The sequence below is a fragment of the Onychostruthus taczanowskii genome, unplaced genomic scaffold (assembly GCF_017590055.1).
Source record: "Onychostruthus taczanowskii isolate IOZ18803 unplaced genomic scaffold, ASM1759005v1 scaffold77, whole genome shotgun sequence".
Classification (NCBI taxonomy): Eukaryota; Metazoa; Chordata; class Aves; order Passeriformes; family Passeridae; genus Onychostruthus; species Onychostruthus taczanowskii.
In genome coordinates, this window is record NW_024505561.1 from 4,290,466 (window position 1) to 4,313,711 (window position 23,246).

Genomic DNA, 23,246 nt, shown 5'->3' on the forward strand with positions numbered 1-23,246 from the left:
CTACTCCGTGTGCATTTAAAATAGTTGGTTTGCCCCCATGTCAGTGAATGAAGTAAGGTTCTGGTGGGTGTTCAGGCTGTTTCAAATAGCTGGCATTGAAAATACACTGCATTTATTTTATTTGAAAGACAAAAATAAAGAATTGACCCAGAATTGTCTTTGTAATCTGACAACTTGTGAGGAATCTTCAGTTGTCCCTTTTTGTCAAAATGCTTCACATCACACATACAGCTGGCTGGGGAGCTTCATCTCTCTCTGTCCCACTAGGGACAATGATCTGCCATTATTACTTCTAGACAGAGTTGCTGTAACTGTCCATACTTCAGAGCTGTGATACTAAGACATCTAGTACTTAGTCCCTTGGTATCAGTAGCTGCCAATAAAACACTATCTGGCCGCTCTTCAGGCTGGTGAGTTGAGAATAATCAGTCTTCAGCATCTCTATTTAAAGTAGGCTGCCTTAGAGTTAAACTAACCACAACTTCCCTTGAAAGTTACGTGCCACAGGAAGGATGAAACTGCTAAGCTTAGCTGATTAGAGGGAGGAACACAGCTCTCCTTTTGCATGGTATAAGACAATGCATACTTTTCTGGAGGGGATAGGATAACCACAGTTGCTGCCTTCCAACAGGTGCAAAACTTTCTTTTTTTAGTTTAGCCCTTTGCACAACATCTGCCACAACTGAGGAGAAAAAAAGAGGAAGAGGAGAAATTCATACTTTTGCAATGAGGAAAAATGAGTGCAGTTTTTTGAAAATAAATCTATGCCATGTCTTGACCTTTCTTTTATTTTAGGAGGATGCTAATGACAGCATTTTGATAAGGGCATAGGTAGAGGACAAGACCAGAAGATTTTAAAGTTCTGTAATTTGCTAGTTTTACTGCAAGGCCATTGAGTTTCATGTTGCTTTCCTGTCTAACTTTGACCAATTTGCTGGTCATAAAGGAGGCAAGTTGAAAGGAGCCACTGGGGATTATGTTGCCCAGCCCTGCAAGTACTAATTTCAGCATGGCTGTGCCAAATCAAGTTTGGAGTATCTCTAAGGACAGATATTTCTGTGGAACCTTTCTTAATGCCTGACTAACCTCATGATGAAAAAATGCTTCTTAATGTTTAATTGGTCCTTGATTCAACATTTGCCTGTTACTGGTTGTTGCCATCTTTTCTGTATCCCTCCCCATTAGGCAGTTGCAGATTGCAGTAACATCTCTTAGTGTGTCTCAGTTTCCTCTACCTCTCCTCCAGCAACATGTGCTGCAAGCTCCTTCCACATTTTTCGTGGCAGTCTGCTGGGCTCGTTCCAGTATGCCAAGTATCTTTCTTCTACTGGGAAGCCCAAAACTTGGTACAGAATTCCAGGCATGATCTCACAAGTACCAAATGGAGGGGAAAAAATTCTTTTTAAACACAGCCACATTTGGCTATGAGGTCACACTATTAGCTCCTCTTTAACCTGTCTATCAGGAACCAGATTTTTTTGCCAATCTGCTTTCTAATCAGGTCATGCCCAGCCTCCACTGCTGTGTGGGGTTATTCTAGCTTGGTTCTGCATTTGGCTTGCTGAACTTCATGAGGCTCATGTGAGTCCATTTTTCCAACCCATTGAGGTCCAATTCTTCCTTATTTAGTGCCTTGGAGCAAGGTTATCCAAATTTGTCAGTCATGTGGCAAAATCCTAGTTCAGAGAATCTTTATGCTAATATGGTAAGAAAAGTAGATCAGTATGCTGTTGACCTCGTGTATATAGAGATACCCTGTTCTGCCACACAGCACAAACACAGCTGGATTCCCATTCTTTATTTATACTTGCCTTCTTTCCTTCTTTAGAGTTTGAATGAAGTGGTGAACAGCTGTTCTGACTGTTCACAGAAGATACAAGATAACTTGAAGGAAGGGTATTTGATGCAGGTCTGTAAAATCACAAGTACTGTGTACAGAGTAAATAGGGAGTCACTGCGTTCACTTCTGGTACAAGAAGCAGTGGACTTCAGCTGAAACTGCCAGGTGTCACAAGTGAACAAAAATGGCTCCAGACACCACGGGTAGTTATTCTGTGCAGCTTCTTGCTGCAAAATGCTGCAGTCGCAGATATTTTATTTGAGTTCAAAAAGGGACCAGACAGGCTGATGGAAGAAAATATTGATTGAGACTGTCATGTGCAAAGATGAGACATCTGCCTCAGGAAGTCCAAAGTTAGACATTGCAGGAAGCCAAGGGAGTATTCTGAGGGGAAAAAAATTGAGGAAATATATCTTAGCATTTACTACACAAACAGTAATTCCCATTTTTCTTCAGAGAAGGGTTGCAGCTTGGCAGAGTTTTTGTATTTATTTTGTACCACAGTCTTAGTCTTCAGGCTGCAGATTAGCCAAGACTGTATGGGGAAATATTGCACTCAGATAAATTTGTTGTTTTTCAAGTAATTCGTGTGTCTGTCAACACACTGGCTGTGTATTGAGCCAGCACAGTGGGATACTGCTGAATACAACCTCAGTTTATCTTCAGTTGTTCCCCTGCTCTGTACCACAGATGTGGTGATAGAAGAGAGCAGAGTATGTCACTGCTTTTCAGTTCCTCCAGAAGTGGTCATATAAGGCAAAGCTTTTCTTCTCTTTCTCTTTAGCTGCATGCTATTTATTTTTGCTATATTGCAGGCTGTCTCATCAGTTTATTGGAGTCTCTTCATTCCTTGCAAATGTAAAAGCTTTTAAATTTCAGAACAAAATTTCCTTAAATGGAATATCTATTTCAAAAAGCTCAAAACCTTCCTTTTTTTTACACTAATGAGTTTGCTGATTTAAGAGGAGTAACTAACCTGAAGAACTGTGTTATTCGTGGTAGCATGTTTACAACTTCAGACAGTTGCTGTCAGTGTCTTTTGCTAGATGACCATGATGCTTACAGTTTCCTCATCTACATAGCTTTCAGAACTACAGACCACACAGACAGCAATCCCCTGGGAAATACCTGTCCCCTTCTGCTTGGACTGTAAGCCACAGAAGACTGCCTTCTTTATCTCCACAATTTCAGTTAGTCTTCAGTACCTTAGAGTCCAAGGCAGCTGAGGGTACTTGCACTATTGCTGTTGAGTTTTGTGTTCTCAGTGAAAGAAAATATGAAGGTACTAGATGCTATTCTGCTGGAAGTGTGCGTGTTTTGGGATTTTTCTCATGGTGCAACTTTACTTGATCATATGTTTGACAGTAGATGTCTATCCAGCTTTCTTTTCTGGACTTGGACAGAGACAGCCAAAATATACCAGTTGGCCACCTTCATAGTTTTTGCTTTCTATATGCTCTGTCACATTCCCTACCAGGTAGGTTTTGAGAGAGATGTCAGCAGTGGACATGCAGTGTTAGTACTAGTACTGGGACTCCACATAGTTGGAGTCCTCTTAGCAACTGCCTGGCCTGACACTCCAAAGTTTAGAGATAAAAGAAATTCTGTTGTTTTTTCAAGAATATGTGTTTCAAGATCCTGACTAGACTTCACCCTCCAAATAGACCCAGTTTTTTTTTAATGCTCCAGTCAGATCCTCACAATGAGCATGCCATTTGAACCTATTGCTACTTGTCAGTTGCTTTATTTGTGCATGAAAAACATGAAAGAGTCCTAGGTCTGTGTGACCATTTACCAGACTTTCACACATAAAGGAACAGTGCTTAGAATGTATGAAAAGCTTTCCCCAAAGAAAAAGCTTATTTTTTTTGTGCAAAGCTCACACTACTTCAAGCCACAAGTTGGATAAGGGCATCACAGAGGAAACCATTTGTTTGAGAACTGTAACTCTTTACTCTCACTGTTCTCCTTTGGTGCCATGCAGCAGGTTGTTACTATCTCTCTGGTGATGGCTGCCATGTATCATGCCACAGCTGGTACAAGGAACAGGACAGATGCTCTCTAAATGTTTTGCTTCAGTGCAGTGTCCCAAGCCAAGTGAATCCCTCACTGCTGCTTGTGGCAGATGACAGAAAAGTCTCCTCATTGACACAAGTGTGCTTGAGCTGCGAGTGTATCCTGACAAGGAGTGAGGAGGAGCAGTGGCATCAGCTGCCACAGATAGGAACTGTCGTTGTCCATCTGTATGTCAGTGCTTGCAGCACTTTTGTCAGGAAACAGAGCTTATCTCAGCTTTTAAAAGTTTTTATTTTATTGGTTTCTTCTGCATTTGAGAAACATTTAAATAATGAGAAAAAAGTAGCTTTTCTCAAACCTATATCTAACTGGACTCATGCTAGAGCAGTATTTTGATGTTAAGTTAGCTGTTTGCGAATGCTGGTGTGATTTAGAAACAAAATCCAATATTGAAAATAACAGAATTGCTAATGTGAGAAAATGGGGATAGAGAAAGAGGTTCAGTAGAAATCTTCACTTTGCTTCTACTTAGAAGAGTGTAGTTACTTGCAGTATGTGGTGTTTTAATACATATTTAAGTTGTATTTTACAGACAAATATAAAAAAAGACTTCTTGTCTTTAAGATTTTATAATCACAGTTAGATGAAATGCATACTGAAAACTCAAAAAAGCCTAGTAGAAGAAAATTAGCTTTTAGCATTAGTAGAATAAAATAAGCTTGTACTAGTGAGATGTTAGCAATACATATATTTTATTTCTACCACTTATATGTATTCATGAGTGGTCTATGATTTTATCTGGTTACCATTTGCTTAATTCAATAGGAACACATTCTTAAATAATGTTTTAAAATAGTTTATTAAAAAAAGCTGACAAGAGCAGAACCTCTAGAACATACAGAATTAAGTAGGACTTCTGATAAAAGTTATTCTTCTTGCACTGCTTTTCTGAAGCTGCATAGTGTCTTTTATAATTAAAAAAGAGAGAATTAGTATTTTAGAATTAGAAACTCATTTTTGGCAGTCTAAGTGGTATGAAATATAGGGGGTTTTGTGGTTTCTTTGCCATAAAAAATTAATTGTTAATTTAATGTTTCCATACTGCTTGTCAGGTATGACCCTTCCGTGTTTGCAGGTAGGCAGAGGTCAGCATGTGAGGAAGGAAGGAATTGCAAAGATGACAAATGTAATATGTTTGTTTGACTTCCAATATAGCCTCAATATCAGAAAGATACAGCTGAAATAAATAAAATTTGTTCTAACATGTGGCATAGCTTTTACTGATGATTATCAGGCACTCTTTAATTTTCCACCACAACCTCCTGGTTGAGGTACCAAGTTGTGTTTGCCAGCGAAGGAATACTAATAAGATAGAACACTGAAGAAAAGATAGAGGGGCCAGGAATAAAGTAGGGAAGGAAGCTGAAATGTGACGGAAGGGCACATCAGCAGGAACCCAGGGCTTACATCCTGGATTCTCAGCTGGTATTGAGCTGATTCCAGCAGGATGTGTTTAAGTCATTTGGTCTATTTCCTGAGCCAATTTCAGCATGCCTAAAGGGATCCCAGATATACTGTATGAAGACATGATGGGAAAACTTGTTCTTTCCCAGCCAATTCTGCTGTTCTCATTTATTGATCTCTCCAGTAAACAATGCTTAAAGAGAGGTAGCCATCTCACAACATCAGAATTAATCCATTAATTTACTTTTTGAATGGTCTCAGCTATGAACATTTATTCAGGTTTCTACAGCGTTTGTCATATGTCCATATGTCCTGACTTCAGCAGAAGTTCTGAAGAACGCTGTATCACTGTTCTTGTAACTGAAATGGTGCCGTTTTCATATTACAGTCTTTTGCTTCAATTTGTGTTTATAAATAATCTATATACAACAGGAGTAGAGAGAGACTTTTTACAATACATACTACAAAGGAAAGTTTTCCTTTAGGAAAAGGAGTAAAGCGATAATACACCTTGTAAAGATGAGTGATTTTACATACAGGAGATGCTCAGTGTTGGAGAGAACCAAACAGTTAATTAGCTTTTCATGTGTTATATTTGACAATGTTTTCTATGTGAATTGTCCAATAAGGCATTTGTGCTCCAAATATTGTAAAATGTAGTTTCACCTCCAAAGAGCTATAAACTAAGTACTTGTCATAGTCAAATGTGCAAAGTTGTCCATTTTATCTCAAAATTTTGTTTCCTCTGTCTGTGTGACTGGGCCAAGAAAACCATTGCTGTAATTGGAGCTCAGCTAGAGGTCTTGAAATTTTCAGATGTTCTGGTTGTAGTTGATCTGAATTGTAAGCTATATTTGTGCTCAATCCTAACTGTGATTTGGCTCTGCTTGAGTCAGTAACATCCAGGCATAGGTATGTGCAGCATGGCATCTGAACATCCACAATGGTGCATATTTCCTGGGAAAAATAAGAGATCAGTCAAAAGGATGCAGCAAGAAGATTATAATGCTGAGTTTTCCTGCTGTCCTGTGACAAATCTCTTTCAGTCTATCGCTCCTTGATTCTCTGACATCCTGAGAAACAGAATTTTACTGAAGCTGCTGTAGGGGAGCACTAAGAGTTTTTGCTATGAACCCTGGAGTTTTAGTCTTGGTACACTGTGGTGTACTACAGACTTTATTTTTCGGGTAACTTTCCATTGGCAGATTTAGCAAGTACCGTCATTTGCGTTTCTCCTGCGTCACGGGAGCTTTCTTCGTGATGTGACCTGGCAGCACTTGAAATTGATACACTCACTTGTCGTCTCAGTATTTTCAGTACAGTTCTCTTGTATCCTTTGCATGCAAAGAAATAGATGAAAGGATCTAGGCAGCAGTTAAAATTCATCAGAAATACAGTATAGTGGAGTGACTTCTGGAAAATTTTCTTTTCAGTGCACAAGGGTTCTTGCTGAAGTTTCCTAATCATATGTTGTATGATTGCAACATGGTAAGGAGTAAAACAGATGATAAACACTATAATTACAAATATGATTGTATTGATGGCTTTTTTGTTTATCCCTGATTTTTCGGTCAATGGATTTTCCTTGGCTGTTTGAAAAAGTTTGCAGCTGATTTGAGTGTAGCAAAATAGAATAATCCCCAGAGGAATAAGGTACCCTATTAAGCAGGCAGCAAGAAGTATTAATGGCAGATGTTCTATTTTCTCAAAGTTTGGATATTCCATACATGTAGTCCTTTCATTTTCTTCATTTGACATGGATTGTATAAGTAACGGGAAAGTTTGACTGAATACAAGAAACCAGACAAAGACACAAATGCCCTTGGCATATTTAATCCTTCTGATCTTGTATCGGAAGGGGTGGACGACAGCGAAGAACCTGTCAATGCTCAGGCACGTCATGAAGTTTACGCCTGCGTAGGTGTTGATGTAGAACAAGAGCGCGGTGATTCGACACAGCGCTTCTCCAAACGGCCAGTGGAATCCCAGGGCATAGTAGGCGATCCTGGTTGGCAAGGCAATGCAGAACAGCAGGTCGGAGAAGACGAGGTTTGTTGAATAGAGGGTAGTGGAGTTGATCTTCTTTCTGTTTTTAAAAATGACGGTGAGGGCAATGGTGTTTCCAAGCACTCCAAGAATCAAGATGGAGCCGTAGAAGACAGACAATAAAATCCGTGCTGTGTCTTTGTGCTCGTATAAGTCACAGGTGGAAATGTTGGTCTCAGAGGCTGTGAAAGGGTCCATTTCTGCCACCACTGTTGTTGCAGGAAGCTCGGTAGACCTAACATGAGAAAAAAAAAAACAACAAAAGGGAACATTTTGTAAGAAATGTAGATAAACTACTTCTATGTAATAATGGACAGCCTCTTGCAAAATAAGGCTAAAAAAATGAAAAGAAACTTCATTGCTGTGAAATACTTTTCAAGACTCTATCTGAAAGTAAACAAACAGATGCCTCCTTTTGGCTTTTCTGTCTTGTTCCCAGTTGCCTCTCTAATAGAGAAAATTAGACAGGGGCAGTAATAAACCAGGGATGTAATATATTTGGAAGTGAAGTCTATAGATGCTCAGAAGTTGGCAGACTGTTTAAAGCGACCTGAGGCGGAAAAAGAGTGTGAAGAAACCACATGATAAAGCATCAAATGAAGTCCCCAAGGATCAGACAAGCAGACAAGATGTTTTAAATGTGTTTTAGTTAATTTTAAGAGAATTTTTATTCTTAACAGTTCACACTGTGATGCTTTAACTTGTTTAGAGAAACTTTTTTTTTCTCAGCATTCTTATTGTATTGACATTATGATAGAATCATAGATTCGTTTATGTTGGAAATTACCTTTAAGATCAAAGATTCTAACCATAATAACTTGTTTAATTCTAGTTTTAAGAATTGGCTTTTGAAATCTAATTTAAATATTTTTGCATACATAAATTCTTAAGACTACTACTTCAATCACTCTTTAGTGACCCTGGTAAAGAGAGGTAGCGCAGGTGAACTATTTTACACTTTGTCAATTTAGTAGATTTTAGAAATTGTTTCATCTCTATAGTCATGAGTAGCATACAACAGTTGCAAAGTGGCAGTGATTTGGAGGGCTGAAAAATATTTTAAAATGATCCAGCAGAATTTCAGAAATGGAAAGCACCCCATTCTGTTGATACTGCTCACAGTGCAAACATTTCCTAGGTCTGCTGTTACCTGACAGCTGTGTAGTGTAAGCATGAAGCTCAGAAAGGATGGGGCATGTCATGTTACTCCTCAGGCAGCTGTTCTACAAAAGGGTGCCTCTTAGAGGCACCATTTATGAATTGAAACAGCAATCAAAACAAGATTGCTTCTGTTTTAACAAAGGATACTACCTGAAGATAAAATCTGTTGTAATTAGAATTTTGAGTCTATCTGGTACCTTTAATAAACATGTCTGTGTTATTTCTGAGGATCTGTCATTCCACACACAGCATTTACAAGCAACTGTAGCCTGTTGCACTTGCAAAAAGTCTTTCTGGGAAATACCTCTCAGTTTTAAGGGATTTAAACCACATTTTAGAAAGCATTCCTTATCCTTTTATTAATTTGTGAAAGCATTTAAAGGTTAGTATTTTCTTTCATGATTTGAGGAGATTGTCCTTCTTATTTCAGGATGTTCACAATTAATGTTTCTCTGTAAACAGTAAACCTGCAGATAGTGGATGATGTGTATTAAAATATGTAAACTAGTTACATTACATGTTTAAGGAAGAAATTTGACTTCCAGGTAGTACATTAAGTCTGTGTTTGCTGCATTCCATAGATAGGAGGGAAGACAGGTGAGTAATTTTTGACTGATAGATGTACAATGTTCTGATTCTTAGGTATTTGTGAAGTAAGTACTGTCTTTCAAGACAGGGGCATACTGCATTCAGGGTTGTATGTCAAATCTGAATTGGGAGTTCTGTGCCTTGAATAAAGGAACTAATCTGTTGAATAACAGCTCCAGCTGTAGTGCAGGTTTAAGGATGTCAGTAATTTTATATTAATTAATTCTGCATTGTTCATGCTGTCTTGGTGTTAGTGTCTTTCGTGATTGATTAATGTAGTAGTTATTACCCTGAGGATAGTTCTGGTATGATTTCCTCCCATCTTTTCCCTTGTAGAAGTGTTTAGGATGGATTCTGTTTTACCTAAGTGTAACAGGCTTTGCATAAAATGGTGTGGGTTTGTGTAGGTACCTGTATATGAGTCAGTGAAGTATTTTGTTTTGTTTCTCATATTTAAATACTTCTAATTCTTGTTCCCACTCCCAGCATCATGTGTCTCTTCTATTAATCTCTTTCTCGAAATTTAGTTAAAATAATTTTATCAATATATTTAGGAAAGAACAATCTAAGATTTGTGATAAACAGTTCAATTGCAGTAACTAGCTACAGCATATTAAGTGCATGGGGTTTTTTTTGCTTTAAAGTTGTAATAGTTTAGGTTCTGAAATAGTGCACATAATTGTCACATCCATTCATATTCTTTCTATAAATATTAGTAAAATGTAGAATATCTATTATACAAGCACATTGAACTATAGTTTAAGAAGAAACCTGTATATTCAGTAAAATATGTCATTTTTTACATCCAGAGTAGAATTTCATAAATTGCATGTTACCTAATTTTGTGCTATGAACTTGGATCTTTAATGTAATAAATGAATTCAGAACTTGTTGTTCAAAATAGGCTGTTCATCCTCACATACAAGTGTGGCTGTATTGAGAAGGAGTCCTAGCTGAGACAAGTGTTTGTGTCTATCTGTGGTGCTAACATCGGTATCTATTGGGAGCAGTTCCACGGCAGAACAAACTGGCCACAAATGGATGAGGAGAAAGCTGGAGGAGCACAGCTCATGGATCTTCTAGGGCAGTGTGCAGTCAGCCAGGGTGTGCTCCTCTTCTGCCTGCTGTGGGAGTCAGCCCTAGGGGCAAAAAGTATTCTTTTTGATTCTCTGTTATCCCCAAAATATTTTGACTGTTAATGTAGGGAACACATTTTACAATGCTGTAGATTAGTATTAGTGTTTTGTCTACCTGTAGGTATGTATGGGCATTTTTGAGAGCCACCAAGGTATTTAGGCGCTGCAGTACCTGAATATATTCATTAAAAAAAAAATAAAAAAAGGAGATATCTGGTTTGTGGCCCAAACAGATGGTAAGGTTGATACCATCCAGCATAATGTGCAGCACCCAAGCTGTGGTGATATCTTTGTCCTTCTGAACTCTTAATTGTTGTTGGATGAACTCCATTCACCTCAGCAGGTATTTCACATTTTCTTGGCAATCTTGGGGAGGGCTTCATTAAAAACCACATTTTCTTCCTGAAAGGTGTCTAGACTATTAAGTAAGATAAGATCTTTAAAAAAAAACAAAAACCTACTCCTTGTGTCAGGTTGCTGATTATTTCTTGGCAGCAATCCTGAGTGATCTTACACATACAGCATATGACATCCTCTGCAGAATGTATCTAAAAAAAGAACATTTTGAATACTTTTTGTGAGTTTTGCATTATTGGAGAATAAATGGAGAATGTTACATCCTTACTGCTGCAAACCTCAGATTAGCTGGACATGACTCTGTTTTAATGATCTGTGTGCCTGAATAACTCATGAGAACATGGCCATTGACTGTCCCAAATCCAGATGCACCAATGAACTTACTCTCCAGAATCACTACTAAAACTTTTGCTCTTCTAGATTGTTGGATTGAAGACCCTTCCAATGGCTTTCCAGGTTTATTAATGATACTACTTTGGAATATATACTTGGAAGAAAGATAATATTAATTTCCCTTACCAATTAAATTGTTTAAGAAAACAGGTAGCAGAGGTTTTTGGCTTAGAGTTACATGCCAAAATGTTAAGGTATAAGGTATTGAAAATTCCTATCTGCATATCTGCATTGTAAGGAAGGTTGTTCGGGTTTTCACATTTTCTGAGTCTATAAACACTCAGTGACACAGACTACTTACTCATTTAATGTAATCTTCTGTATTATTCAAATTATATAGCTTTAGTTATTGTGTATGGATTCTGGTAACTTTTCATTTAAAGCATACTTTCTAAGATGCTGTTTGTTTTGGAGAACTGAAGAGAAAGCAGATTACCCATTTGTACTCTAGTCTTTGGTCAGTCAACTTCCCTGTTAAACAAAATGTGTGTGTCTCTCTCTTAAATGTCTCTAAAATTAATTTTCAATTGCTGTTTTCATTGAGTCTCTACACAACCTCATGGTTTAGGCAATTCAAGGTAAGCTTCTCAAATATTTCACTACAAGATGAAATGATCCTGTGATGTCTGTTCTAACTGCAGCTGTGTCCCACACAGGACTTGAGGTTCCAGATGCCTCTTGGTATTAGTGTGCCTGGAAGCAAACTCACCACTACTTTTTCTGCTCAGTGAATTATGTATGCATTGCACTGGGAGTTTGTGAAATTAGTTCACTGTGATCCAGGAGTATTTCTCTGATTCACTCTGTCATAGGGTATCTCCAGTGTAAGGGCATGGCCATTGCTCTTTGATGTGGGAGAACCTGTCTGGGAGAGTTTAAAATTAATTTTACTGTTAAATACTGTGCCCAGGCTTGCAACCAGTGCAGGTTGTTCTATAATGTTCTTTCCCATGCCATTTTCAAGTCTTAGCACTACATTTGCTTTTTGACCAGCAAATTTCTTTCAAATTACTTATGAGGTTTGTTAGCTCGGCAGCTGCTAGTCTGTTCTCTGTGCTTCTTGATGTGTCACAGCAATAGCATTCATCTGGGGGAAAAAAATTGCAACACAAGGGCAAGCTGCTTACAAAATCTAGCATGTCTGAAATCTGTGCAGGTGTCTTTCTAAACCACTATTGTAATCTCATCAAAGAAGGAAAAATAGCTTGTGTGGGAGATTCATGTTGTGTGAAAACATTTGACTGGCATCAGTAATTTGTTTTATGTTTATACATTTGTTTTGTGTTTAATCCCCACAGCAAAGGTGTTTGATGAGCAGGATGGTGACCCCAGTCTGGAAGTACTGTGTAATCCAAACCTGTGCTTCACAGACATGTTTGTGTGTGATGAGCTTTGTATGCAGTATCATAATCTTACATACATTTAACTGTTAAGAAGAATAGACTTAAGCTGTGAGCCAGCAATTGCAGCGTAGCACCTTAGATTACATGGGTTGGGATTGTGTGCAAGCAGCGGTACAAAGCTCTCTCTGTGTGCTAAATTAAATTTCTTCTTGTTCTCATCTCCTGCTTTTGCTGAGAAGCACCATCTATCTTTTCGGCAGAACAGGGGACATATAGAAGGCTTTTACTCTGTATTGTAATCTAACGTGTGATTTCTCTGTGTCTCTTCCTAATTTTCATTCTTTGAAGATGAATCCCTGGTCCATTTGTCCCTGGTCCAATTGCTAATTTAAGGATACTAATTATATTCTTTGAAAGGCACAGCAGTTCATTAGAAAGGTCTCTCCTGGCTCTCTATACATAGTATGGTTTAATCACTGTGAGATAGACAATAATTCTTTAACAAATGATGTTGGGGGTTAGTGTTGTGTTTCTATGCTGGGGTTATGTTGTTTTCTATTTCTTTCTTTTCTATAAAAAGTATAAATTATTTTAAAGGAATGGTCAGGAAAGAGACTTCTCTTCTATGCAAGATTCACTGATCTTACAGTCCTCTATAGATATAATCTTTGTAGGTCTTACATTATTTTAAAACAGTAGAAGATGAGAAATATGCAGTGCTATGTTTTTGTAGGTTTAAATATTTTCTTTAATATCAAAATTTTTTTTTTTCTGTGACCAGTCATATTTACCGTTTGTATTTCTATTTTACCATGCAGGTGATCTCTATTGTAGAGTGTTCTCTGTTTGAGAAAAAGGCTTGATTCAACTAAGTTACGTGTATTAAAAAGTGTGTGTGCTAAGTTGCATAGTAGAATACCTTGTTAAAATAGAAAGAACACGTACCTAAGGTTCATAATATGGTGTATGTGTGGACTGGCAACGCGGGACTGCATGTAGTTTAATAAAAACTGAGGCGTGAGACAGGCATGTCCTAAAACTTCCTCTTTCTTTCTAACACTTTAACGCTCATATGCTTCTAGTGCTTTTTGTTAATTTCTTTTCAAAAGCTGTTGAGTTTTGTGTTCTAAAGGCCTAGTGATGTGAAGATGGAGTCCTCAGGTCACAACCCACAGCTAATTTTGATGAGAGAGTTTCCAGGCTAGTGCTTTTATCCTTCTTTGATATAGATCCAAATTTGTTGACACAGTAAACCCAAATTTGTAATACACACATCAGAGAATCCCAAATGTTGTCTTAACAGTGTCTTAAATTGTCTTAACAGTGGCTATAAAGAATTAGAATATTCTAATATTCTAATATTCTTTAGCTGCTTAACAGAATATGCAAGTGCACAACAGTGTGGGATTTTTATCTAGTCTATAGTCCATTACTATAGATTTTGCATGACAGTTGTATGACAGTTATATTTGGTGCTAAAAAATAATAGAAACTACAGTAAATGAGATGGGAATAAAAGAAGTTGAGTTGAAGTGCATAACTAATTAAAGAAAAAGTGGAAGTCATTTGAAGGGTATACCCTGGTCTTATCTGTTGGATCTCTCTTTTCAAGGGTGATGTGTTCTACAAAAAGTGTCTCTAACTTAAATAATCTCTGCCAAAAACACATACTGACCTGAAGAGCTGTACTGATGCTAAGATCATTAACTTCCCTTCAGTTTATACCAAATGCTTAGGTGTATCAAATGTAAAAAGGGGAGAGCCAAAACTAGAGCAAATAAGCAAAGTAAAAGTATGAGCCACTGAAAATTACATTCTTCCTAGCAGAAGAAAAAAGTAGTCAAATGAGGATTTGTATTTTAGTACTAGAAAACATGCACACCTATTTGAGTTCGGGTTTTTTTCTGAATTACATGAAACCCATACAGGTACAGTATTTAATTTTAGGGTTTACAGCTTCAGATTACAGCTTCTATATTAAGTTTATTATTCTCTATGCATACTCCTGAGTCTTTTGACCAGAAAAAATAAAAGATATTTGAGCTCTTAAAGACTAATTGCCAGGTAAATTTTCAATCGCCTTGTCTCTTCAGGAGCAGCCATGAAAATGTTAGACACATCTCTTGTATTTTATGCTCTTATTTTTTAAGCTAAAAGATAATTGAGTTATTGTCTGTTGAACAGTCTGTCTTGTTTTTGACAGTATAATAGGAAAAATGTATCGTTTTAAATTGGGAAGGTGTATAAAAATCATAGCACTTGTAATATATCTAAAGGTCAGTAATAAGGAGAAAGATGTTTGGTCATTGCAATTCAGAAGAAGAATGCCTTCTAAAAACCTTGAAGGAAATGTGCACTAGAAGTTAAAAGAGGAATTAGCTCATAAAGCTTTGAACTCTTAAAATGCTCTGTTGCAATCTTCAGACATGAGAAGAGTGAGAAGTTTTCAAGCTGATAATAAAGGCTGTTTTCATAGACAAGAAATGCATGTGTTAAAAGCAAGGTATGCATTCGCAACCACAGTATGGATTTGTTTTAAGGCTCTCTCTTACTATTATTCTGTGAGGTTCAGTGACTTTAGAGCTGGAGTGCTTCCCTTACTTCTGCAGTAGTTACTTCTGCACAGTATAATTTAAATTAGTATTGCTAAAATTTGTCTAAGTTAAGGCAGTATGAAATGTTTCCCTGTGATGGTCAGAAGGCTGTACTATGAGAAAGGAGTTGGAATAGCTTGTTGATGCGGTAGATCAACAGATCAACAGATCCTTTACGAGCAGCATAGTAATATGGGAATATAAAACATCAGAGAATTTCTTCCATGGGTCTTTCCCATACCAAGCTCATTTATCCCTACTACCACATGAAAATATCCAGTATAATGCAAAAAAGGAAATATTTCTGGAATTGTTTGCTGTTGCTCAGTGGCAAAGGAAAAAAGTAAAAAGTTAGTTCTTTTCTTTACTTACATCTCTGTAGCTTCTTGGATCCTCTGAGCAGTTAAGGGCATTAACAGGATGCCTTGACTGAGAAGGTTTACTCTTGCACATTGTTCTCAAGAGTGATTACGTGAGTCTTTTGTGGGAGGGGTAGGGTTTTTTCAAGTGCTTAAAAAAATCCCAGCCCTGTTTGTGTGCCAGTCTTGATTTGCTGCCTACTGCGAAAGCATCTATTTTAGATCCTTTTGCAATTAGTCTGCTCAAAGAGGGTAATTAGAAACAACACTTCCACTTCCCCCTGAAGTTACGCACTACTGGCTTTCGCAGAAGGGACTTGACCCAGAGGTTTACTTGACTAATTGTTGCCCAGCTAAAATCTCTCTCCTATGAGAAAAACTTTGTTTATATGCCATCTGCATTTAAAAATACCTTAATTTACAGCAAAGAGCTGTGTAATCAGTACATAATTAAAACTACTTCTTACCAATGAGATCTGATGCAGCATGAGGAAACCTCAAAACTGAGACATACCGAGATGTGGTGTTAAAGCAGACGTCTCAAACGCCTGTGGACATTCCCAGTTTTAGTATCGTAATGATGAGGATTTACAGAAATGCCTTTCAAAAATGTATGAGGGAGTTAAAGAACTCTGGGACTTTGAGAGATTAGTTGAGACATCTGCCTTTGTAAGCTGTTTGTTACATTTTAAGCAGTGATAATAATAATGATGATGAAAAACATAAGGTAAATACATGAAAGATAAAAAGCTTCTAAAACACAAATCTGATTCCCCTAAAATAATACTGACAAGAATGAGTGTCTAGGGAGTAGGAAAGGAATGGGATGTCAGTTTGTGCGTTAACCCATTTGTACCTGAAATAACCTTGTTTATGGGTGAAGAGCTTTTAATGTAAGAGGTAAATGGTGTGTTTGTTAAGAGAGTTTTGGAGTTCAGAGGCAGATGGAAAATCCTTTCATTTGCTGTTAAAGGCTGTGGTTGAGAGCTACCTCAGCTTTTCCCCAAAAACTGATACTGATCATTCATGACTGCAAAGGACTGTTTCATGACCTCATTTAGAGGCTTGATTTTAAACAACCAACAAGTCATGATAAGGCTATTTTTGGCAGGTCCAACCCATGCAGAGTGCAGGATGCCTCTTTGGAAACGTTAGGGCTGTGTTCACAGCACCGGTGTTGGCTGACATCGTAGTGGTGAAGGTGTGTGAGAGATAGGGTCTCTGCTAACATGTCCATCTCATCAGAAAGCCTCAAGTAAACACAGATCTAATGGCAAAGTTGCTTTATATTATAGGAAATGTTTTTGCTACAGCAGAACATAGAGCCTTGTGAACTACTTTTGTACCTACTTGGAGCACTTGGTTGACACTGTACACTGATTTTTCTGGTGCTGAACTCCCACTGTACACATGGATTGATTCCCCTTAGATGCCAAAGAGCTGAAGGGCTCTATCTAGGGCTTTCAGCTCCTCAGTCTTAATGGAGCATTCATCTTCTAACATCACCTTCAGAAAATCTTTGGGAAAACGTACCAGTCTTATTCTGGATTTTTTTTTCCTTACTTGTTTTTGAATAATTTTTAATTATACAGCTTCATCAGAGAGTAAAATTGCTTTAAATGAAGTAATGAGAATTCAGGACTGCTTAAAGGGAAATTGCACAGGGAACTTGCTTCATATGTACGCAAAGTAATACCACAGTGTGGTTCCGTGTCCAGCACCAGTGGTCTGCTGTAGAAATGGGAAATTTTGAGATACGCAGGCATGTCTTTGCTCAAGGGCTGACATTAGTATCCCAGCTTCTTAGTAAAGGAAATGTTTGTTTCAGAATTGTTTTATCATTATAAAACAACAGCAGTATGTGTTTCCTGCTTTGATCTGATAAAATATTGCCCTCCTGTGATTAAGATACAGTACTAGATTGTACCCTTTGAGTCACACTGGTATATTAACTACCAATCCAGCCTAGCATGATGATAAATTAGCTCAAGCTAATTACTTGAGCTAAATAGTGCAGTTTGCATTCTTTCACTAACTGTTTATCCTTCTAGCTGTTTGTTTTCTGTTCTGATACAGCTGCTGTTGGTCCAATATCTGTTTGAAAGCTCCAGGATTTGAACATGTAAATTAAGAACTTGCTGTGTGTCACAAGGTGTTTGTGTTTACCATATATGTGCAGACATACATTTGTGTTTACCATATATGCACAAACACTGTTCAGCTTTTTGCAGGCAAGGTGAGGAACATGGAACCCAGCAGGTTACAAAATGTATTGTTGGATAGTCTTGGCATTAAAAACTAAAGCTTACTTTAGGATAGGTGTCTGACTTCTGCCTTTATGAGGGGATTGTGAACTGTTGGTTAGATGGTTAGTCTCAAATTTTAATGAACTGCAAGTTGCACGGATTCTGCGGGGATATCCATGGGCAGGAGTAACCTTTATTTTCACCTCCAGATGCATTTTAAAATTTTTCTCTGCATTCTTGCTGCTTTCCTGTGAAATATTTGCCTTAGCCAGTGAGTATTGGGTAACAAAGCCTAATGCTTTTGCTGCTATTGAGAGACCTCAGGCAATGGGCTGTCCTGCTGACATGTAGTGAAAGGATTGGGTGCAGTAGGTGAGTCCTTTGAGTCCAGGGCTCCAGCAGGTAGAGGAACACAACCATCAAGGGTAGTCACATTCCACAGAGTTAATTAATTTTAAGGAATGTTATTGTGAATATTTAGCATGTTCAGAATAAAGGCTAGAACCTTAAGTGTATTATGGCAGTGTTTGGGCTGACTGTAGGAACGTAGGTCACTGAAATGACTTAGTAAATTGAATTGCAAGTGCACTGCTTGCGTGCCTGTATTGTCTGCAGCTGTTTTTTATACCTGATATTTTTAGTCCCCCAGAAAATATGTGGTTGTGAATTTGTCAGTTTAATGGCTTTTTGGAGAACTTGAATGAAGAAAAACACAGCACCACAGTTAGTAAGAGTAGTGAGTCATTCTGAATAAAATAGGTTATTTCTGCAAATGTAATCCCACAGAATGTCTATTGACAACAGCAAGAATTTTTGCAGAAGCTACATTTATTTAGCTTTCTAACCCTTTGTTCATCCATTTTAGAACCATTTTTCCTCTGTTTTGTGCATATATATTTCCTAGTGCTAATGTTTTATTTTAATCTGCATTTAATAGTCACCCTTTTAGACTTTAAATAGTGCATTTCTTGTAAGATGTACCTGCCCCTGATTTTTTCTTCTCAGACAATTTTTACATCTCTGATTTATTTTTTTCAAGGATATTGTTTGTATATGTATTTTTTTATTTCTTTGTACAAAACCAGTCTCATCGATTCATATGATGTAGAATGTTCCTATCTTGTCACTGTGTTTCCATTTCACTTCAAATGTTGAAATTTAATGTACTCTTCAAAATGAAGATATAATTATTATATAGACAGCTACTACAGTACATCTTTGGGATGGACATGTAGAATGTTCAAACTCTATAATTCAGTTTTCAGGTTTTAGAGTTTTCTGGGTTGTTTGAAAATTTCATTTTCTAACCCGTGTGACTAAAATTAACTTCCTAAATATGAAGTGGGCAAAAACTCAGTTCAAAGTCAGAATATGCTTGTGTCTATAGCCCTTCTTTGCACACAGACATCACAGATTTCTAGTAGAAGTTAATCATGGCATGTGAAAGGATGTTCCTGATATTCTGATAGTGTAATGAACAAAGGGCTGGGTGAAGGTCTCTGCAAAAAAAGAGAAAGCACAGAAAAGGAGACTAAAAGAGATGAGAGGAAGGGCAAATACAAGAGGATAAGAAAGAACTGAAGGAAAACACTGAAGTAGTCCTTCAATAAGAATATGTTTTCCACCTGTAGATGTTGAATCTGATATATGGTACCAAACAACTAATTAGCATAACTAAAAGAGTTAAGAGCCAGACCTTTTATTTCCAGTATGTGGATGGGTGTTTGTACCTGCCCAGTGAAATACAGGAATAGAAATTCCTCCAGTGATCATGAGCTTCAGGAATAAGGCCTTGAGTTTTCATGGAGCAATAGGGTAGCTTAGGTTTGACAGGATCTCTGGCAGTCATCTAGTTCAACCCTGGGTTCAAAACATGTCCAACAAGAATGGGTTATTTTGGGCTGTGTGTCCTGGCTGTATCTCTGAGGATGGAAATTGTACCTCTGGGCAGCCTGGTAAAATACTGGATCATCATTGTCCTGTCTGGAGTTGCTCCAGTATATTAATACCTTTCTTGAAGCATGAAACCCAAAAGTGGACACAATGATTTAGGTTTAGGCTCAGAAGTGCTGAGCAATTACTTCTCTTGGCCTGATGATAACACATTGATAATGCTGCCTTGTATGTGATTGACCTTTCCTGCAAGGATAAAGTGGCACTCCAAGGCTGACTAACACTCAAAGGGTTCTCCAGCTCCTTATCTGCAAATCTGTTTTCTAGCCAGTCTGTGCCACGGCACAAGGTTGTTCTAACCCAGATGGAGACTCCACAGTTACTTCTGTTGAACTCCCTAACATTCCTAATGTCAGTCCAATTCCCAAATCCATCAAGGAATAGCTGAATGTGGTCCTGCTCTCCAAAGTATTGACTGCTCTCTCCAGTTTGATTTCACTCACTAGCTTGTTGGAAGTGCACTCTGTCCCGTCATCCAGGTTGTTTAATAAAGACAGTAAATAGTGTTCATCCCAGTATGGATCCCTGAGCAAAGCTCCTAGTAAGTAGTTGCCATTACAGTTGGTGCTGCTGATCAGAACCCTTTGAGTCCAGCAGCGTAGCCAGGTTCCCTCAAATCTGCTTATGCAGTGCATATCTTCCCTGTTTTTCTTTTAAGGGCTGAAGAAGAAATCAAGTCAAATCAAGCCATCCTAAAGTCAGAGTGTACAACATTTGCCATCTTCCCCTTCCTTATCCACAGCACCAGAGTCACTCTTGGTAAATCCAGATGGGATATTAGCAGCTGCCTTGTCCATCACGTAGCTGGCAATGGCTCTGAGGAGCTTTGCTCTGTAACTTTCCCTAGGTTAGAGGTGAGCTTTGTAGCTATCAGGATCCTCTTTGTGCCCTCCTTGAAGATGGGTGTGACATATGCAATTATCCAGTCAGGAATCTGCCCTAATCACGATGGTGTTTCAGTGAGGTAGGATCTCCCTGAGAACCCTGGGGTGCAGCCTGTCTGGTCCTTTTGCTTCCTGTGTGATCAGCTGGGCTCAAGAGCCTCCAAAATATCTTCCTTCACAGCAGGTCCAATCCCACAGGAGGCTCAGGGACCTGCAAGGCCTGAGGGCAAAACTAACCATTGAAAACTGATGCAAAAAAGACACTGAGTGCCCTGGCTTTTTTCTTGTCCTTTGTCACTAGGTCCCTTTTTTCACCAGTGAGTCCACATTTTCCTTGACCATCCTTTTGTTGTGCTTTACTGTGTCAGCCATATTCTGGTATTATTCTGTTGATAACTTGTCTGATAGACCTACTGTAGATAAGCAGCAACCCCATATAGATACTCTAAAAAAAGGCATTAGTAAACTATTGAAAATATTGAAGGCAACAGAAAATAAAGGGACATTTTCAAAGTACAGAATTATATAAAGAAAGTTGAGGGTGAAAGTTTAAAAGCAATTGGAATGAATTTTCACACAGTGGAATTGCCTATACAAATGAGTTTCACACAGCATTTTGAAGGGCACCAGTTTTGACATTTATAAAAAGATACCTGAATGGATATTTAGGTAATATCTATTTAAATTAGATGTGAACTCTGTCTTAAAAACAAACACTGATTACTTTAGGAGCATACCTTTGTGGTGCCTATGAACTTAGTGTTTTAGGAGAAAAGGCCCATCACTAGCTGTTTCCTCCAGCTCCTCTAGGTTGTTGGGTACTGAGCAGTGTCAGACACTGGACTTTGAATTAAGCTGCTACTCTGGAGGTGGTGCTTTCTGTGGTCTCTGTTGACATAAATGGTGAATACTAACATTTAGGGAACCTTTTAGCATGCTCTAATCTCCTTTTAAATGCACTTGCAGTCTTGGGAAATTCCTTTTTGTACTTTCCCGTCTTATGATTGAGTGCACTATTACATGTGAAATCTCTGTCTCTGAGTCACTGTTTATCACAGGATCAATAAAACCTGAAAAGCATGCCACAGTTGTGGTATTCTCTCAATTTGGTCAGAGTAGAAAGAAATAATTTAAAATTGCTTTTCTAAGAAGAGAAAATATTTTTTTTCTTTATTTTTCTTCTATCTTCACTTACAAAACCTGGTTTATTCAGTGAATATTGTCTACAGTGGAATAACTTCAGATGAAGAATAATTTTTTTATGCTGCTTTCTTGTAGCATTTTGACTCTTAGAACTTCTATAATTTCAGCTTATTTCAAGAGTGTGTTGTGTCTGTTTATACAGGTGGTTTTTTTGGTTTTGGTTTGTTTTTTTTTTTTTTCGTAAAAAGGATTATATGCAAAACTGAGTGTCTGAATGAAATGCACTAGCTCATGTTCACAAGATCAGTCTAGGCATCTGGTCATTGTAAAGAGTGCTTGAAGTCTTCGACTCTATGAATCTCTTTCCAGTGGTGGTTTAAAAACTTAAAAAGCATCTTGTGTTGTGATTAAGATGAGGACCCTTAAGGAAGTTTTATTTGTAGGGCATGGAAGTCACTGGCAAAGGGAAGTTAAATCAAAGTGTCAGTATCCCACTTAGTGTCAGTATTCCCATCTTAGATGCTGTACTCTGTTAGCAATCCTCTAACACATTAAGTCTGGGTGAATACCAGGACCTTAGTTTTATGGCTTCCTTAACCTTTTGGGAAAGGTAAAATCCTTATCATTTGTCCATTTGAATCATATTTTGTTCTGATGTAGGAGATTACTGCTGTTCTTGTTGTGTGCTGTCCTTTATGGAAAGAATCTGCTATTAGATGAAACATGTTGCCTTCTCTCCTGCCTCCAGTCCTAAACATTGGGAAATGAAATATTTTTTGTCACTTGTTCTTACTTGCTAATGAATCTAGTAGCTAGAATGCTAACTAAAGTTACCTAGTGTGGGTTCCCAAGGAAGACCTTTGTTTGCCAGGTGGTGTAACATTTTGATTGTTGTGTACTTAAAATGAACTCCTTTTGAGTGTTTGACACTATCATTCTTATAACCATCTGTACCTTTCTTTTTGCAGCTTGGGTCCTGTGTTTGCGCTGTTTGTTCCATTTTATTCCTCCATTCCAAGAGTGCAGGTGACACAAGTATTGGGCCACTTTTCTATCACAAATAAGTCTCTGGTCTACATACTGGGTTTACAGGTATGGTATGTACTTGCTTGTTCATGTTTTAATAAACTAATAATGTAGTTAGTAGTTAATATTTCTGTTTGTCTATGAATTTTGATGCTTCCACATGCATGATTCAGCATACATTTAGCTAGTAACTATCCCATCAGCTAAAACATAGAGAAACATGTGTTTCTAGTATGCTGAAGTGGTTAGCAAGTGATCTGTTCTTACCTTGTCTTGCATGGAAAAATATAATAGAAAATTCCACAGGTTTTTTTTTTTTTTTTTGGTCAATAAAATGACTTAGACAAAAAGAGATTAAAATGGAACCTGATCCTAAAGCATTTTTATCTTATACCTTTCCAGTTTGCTTATATTCTTGAATTTGCTAATTTTTCCCTTGTCTATTAGAGTTCAAACAAAGATGTAGAATACAGTATTTTTTGTGGTAAGACTGTTAGTAGATGTAGAATACAGTATTTTTTGTGGTAAGACTGTTAGTAAATAATCAAGGTTTTGTCTGAATTTCACTTTTATATAAATTAATCTTACTTGTATATCATGCATTACCATGTGACAGGTAATCTAGAATAGTGGAGCATAAAGCACAGCAACATCATGTAGTATTCTGTGAAATACGACTGGAAAAATATAGCTACTT

General features: G+C 37.7%; 2 protein-coding genes across 2 annotated transcripts in view; one reads left to right on the top strand and one right to left on the bottom strand.

The window, feature by feature from the left end:
- Window positions 1-23,246, top strand: part of UBAC2 (UBA domain containing 2) — an 87,163-nt gene that overhangs the window by 34,540 nt on the left and 29,377 nt on the right. The window contains exon 5 of the mRNA XM_041423400.1: window positions 22,492-22,615. Coding sequence (XP_041279334.1) covers window positions 22,492-22,615 — 124 coding nt within the window. The remainder of the gene's footprint in view (window positions 1-22,491; window positions 22,616-23,246) is intronic.
- On the bottom strand, window positions 6,443-15,380 carry GPR183 (G protein-coupled receptor 183). The gene is made up of 2 exons (XM_041423399.1): window positions 15,311-15,380; window positions 6,443-7,601 (listed from the first exon to the last, which is right to left on the bottom strand). Exons 1-2 carry the CDS (start codon window positions 15,349-15,351, stop codon window positions 6,497-6,499), a joined length of 1,146 nt encoding a protein of 381 aa, XP_041279333.1. The 5' UTR covers window positions 15,352-15,380; the 3' UTR covers window positions 6,443-6,496.